Source organism: Carya illinoinensis, chromosome 16, assembly GCF_018687715.1.
Source record: "Carya illinoinensis cultivar Pawnee chromosome 16, C.illinoinensisPawnee_v1, whole genome shotgun sequence".
NCBI classification, from domain to species: domain Eukaryota; kingdom Viridiplantae; phylum Streptophyta; class Magnoliopsida; order Fagales; family Juglandaceae; genus Carya; species Carya illinoinensis.
In genome coordinates this window covers 24,033,217-24,036,107 of record NC_056767.1, presented here as the reverse complement: position 1 = coordinate 24,036,107, position 2,891 = coordinate 24,033,217, and the positions used below count along the sequence as shown (strand labels likewise).

The 2,891-nt window shown below is 35.2% G+C and overlaps 1 protein-coding gene across 1 annotated transcript; it reads left to right on the top strand.

The window, feature by feature from the left end:
- The first annotated feature begins 222 nt into the window (after window positions 1–222).
- Window positions 223–2,041, top strand: LOC122299488 (transcription factor BEE 3-like). Its single transcript, XM_043109826.1, has 6 exons — window positions 223–698; window positions 825–947; window positions 1,053–1,118; window positions 1,213–1,281; window positions 1,375–1,452; window positions 1,734–2,041. The coding sequence occupies exons 1-6, from the start codon at window positions 300–302 to the stop codon at window positions 1,749–1,751; spliced, it is 753 nt and encodes a 250-aa protein (XP_042965760.1). The 5' UTR covers window positions 223–299; the 3' UTR covers window positions 1,752–2,041.
- The last annotated feature ends 850 nt before the right edge of the window (window positions 2,042–2,891 follow it).

Below are 2,891 nucleotides of genomic sequence, written 5' to 3'. Positions count from 1 at the left end.
AATTAGTTCAAAAATAATATTTGATCAGTCTCTTTTAACTCAACAAATTTAGTTAGCAATACGATTTAAAGTTAAAAATACTGTTCATATTCTGAGCCCACTACTGCACTTTGACACTTTAGTATTTTTTAACTAAAATTTAACTTTAACTAGTTCACTGCTCTTACGCCTAGTACATTACTTGGTACCTTAATCCCACGCTATAAATACAGCAGCATTGACTCAACCACTCTCATCATCCACGAACCCAGTTTTTCTTAATCCTCTCTTAAGAGAAAAGCCCTCTGTTTTCAGATTCCATGGCTGAATTCGCAGCAGGTTTTCAAGGCTTTAGAGCCCAATTTCCAGTATCAGATATTGATCCGAACATGGAGATCATGACAAACCAATACACAGGTATAAACCCAAGTGTGCTGACCACTCCAGAGCTTGATTTCCAGTGCATCATGCCTTTCTGCAACGACAATTTCTTCAGCCATGAAGTACCTGAATTCACAGGAAACTTGGGTGAAAATCTTCTCGGTTCTGTCCTCCAGGAGTTCAGCCAGAATTTGGTGTCTGTTGCTCAGCCTGTAATGAATGCTGCAGCTGGAAATGAATTCCATGAAAGCAAGAAGAGAAAATCAATGGAAAAGCCTGAGAGCAGCTCTGGAACCTCAAGTCCTCCAGTTTCAGAAAGTGGGAGTAAGAGGAAAAATGTAATGGTTTGTTATATTTGATATTTCCTCGGCATATTTTTCCACTAGAAAGAAGACATGAGGAAATAGTATGTTTCTTTGACCAGTTTTTGGCTTCATGGGTTGTTTGTTTTGTATGTTTTGCAGAGTTCAGGAAGAGGGAAGAGAGTGAAAAACACCCAGAAGGAAGAAGAACAGAAACCAAAAGAAGTTGTTCATGTTAGAGCTAGAAGAGGCCAAGCTACTGATAGTCACAGCTTAGCAGAAAGGGTAAATCTTTACACCACCTTCACCCCAAAATAATCATAGTGAGAAATTATTTGTTTATGATTTGAAAGTGATTTTGGGGTTGATGAATGCTTTGTTTTCAATCAGGTTAGAAGAGGAAAGATCAATGACAGACTCAGATGCTTGCAAGACATTGTCCCTGGATGCTATAAGTTAAAGAAAATAACCAAATTTTAGAACAAAATAGAAGATAATTATAGTTTATTATTGTGTTAAAATTAAAAAATGCATGCATTTTGGATTACAGAGAATGGGAATGGCAGTGATGCTGGATGAGATAATTAATTATGTCCAGTCCTTACAAAATCAGGTGGAGGTGAGCCAAAATTATAATCACCTATTTGCCTTTTAAGTTACCATTTAACGATTAATTTGATATATTTTTACATTTCTTTGAATTTGTGTTCAGTTCCTTTCTATGAAGCTTACAGCAGCAAGCTCATTTTATGACTTCAGCTCAGAGTCAGATGCTTTAGAAACAATGCAGGTACTTCCTCTAAAATAATACATAACCCAAAGCCAAGTACTTTGTTTCACTTCCTAATTGCAAAATCTGACTGCTGCAATATCCACTTAAACTTCACAAATGCGTCTTGAATTTTATCATCTCGAATCACGTTGTATCATATATTAAATAAAACATGATTGAGGATAACAAAATACAGTATGAAGAGTAACATTGCTCGTTACTACTGCAAATAGATTAGTTTGTATGTCGGATGCGAGTTTATGATTGATGATGGATGCTGACAAATTTTTATGTTGCAGAGGGCCATGGCATGTTAGACAAATGAGGTTGAGGAGATTGATGAAGGAAGGAAGGAAGGATATTGAGGACTAGTCTCATGTTTGCACTCAACTTGGTTAATGGTCCCCCTCTGACTTCACTTTTGGATGTTTCTCACTGCAATACAACGTGAAGATGCATCTTCATTTCCCAATATTTTCCAATTTGAGAATTATATTTGTCACCACTTCATGCTGCACAAAGCAAAGTGGATATGGATACATGTACAAGCCCTCACTCATTGGGTAATTCAACCAATAAAAAGGCCCTTAACTTCTTCTATTTTTAAGTTTGAGTCCAAAGTAGAGTTGAGTTCCTCTTAGTTTTTGGAACTTTGTGTGCAAATATGATGGAGACTCTAACAGCATTTATGCATAAGAATACATAAAATCCAAAGCAGCATTAGACATAAACCAGCCGTGATTGGATTTGAAATGTGATATGTCTTGTTTGTGTTCAAATGAATTGAGACACAGACCCTCAAAGTGCTTAATTTACTGATCATTGCCGACATGAAATGAAATAGCTTTGTGCCAGACATGCATCATGTATTTGAGCCTGATAAGACTAATTCAGAAGCTGACTCTTACCAGTTACATCTTACAATCACAACATGCTGAAGTTATTTCAAGGCTTCTTCATGTGTTTTAAGTTAAAACCTTCCATATCGATTCTATAATAATTTGTTGGCATGTCTACAATATTGTTTCCAACGATCATTCTAAAAAATCGTTTGAGATGTAATAATATACAAAAGACAGTCCACTATGGCGACATAAAGAGAAATAATGTTTGCATTCTTAGGGTGTGTAAGTTCTGCATACTCTTTTTAAAAAAAATAAATAAATTTGGAACCCATGAAAAAATTATTTTTTTAATAGTGGAATCTTTTTTTTTTTTTTAAATAAGCAAAATTTATATGTTCTAAGATTGTATCTAGAATTACTCTATTTTAAAATGCTTTGGTCATATAAAAGGCCGGTTTCCATCAATTTTGATGGGGTTCATTCCAAGCTACCCATCATTTTTGGTTGGCTCTTATCCATGCAACCTTACAATCAGATAAGGAACAAAGAGTCAAATTAGAGTTTAATATCTCAAATGTAATTAGGAAGGGTGTAGATTCCAACTGCTACCTA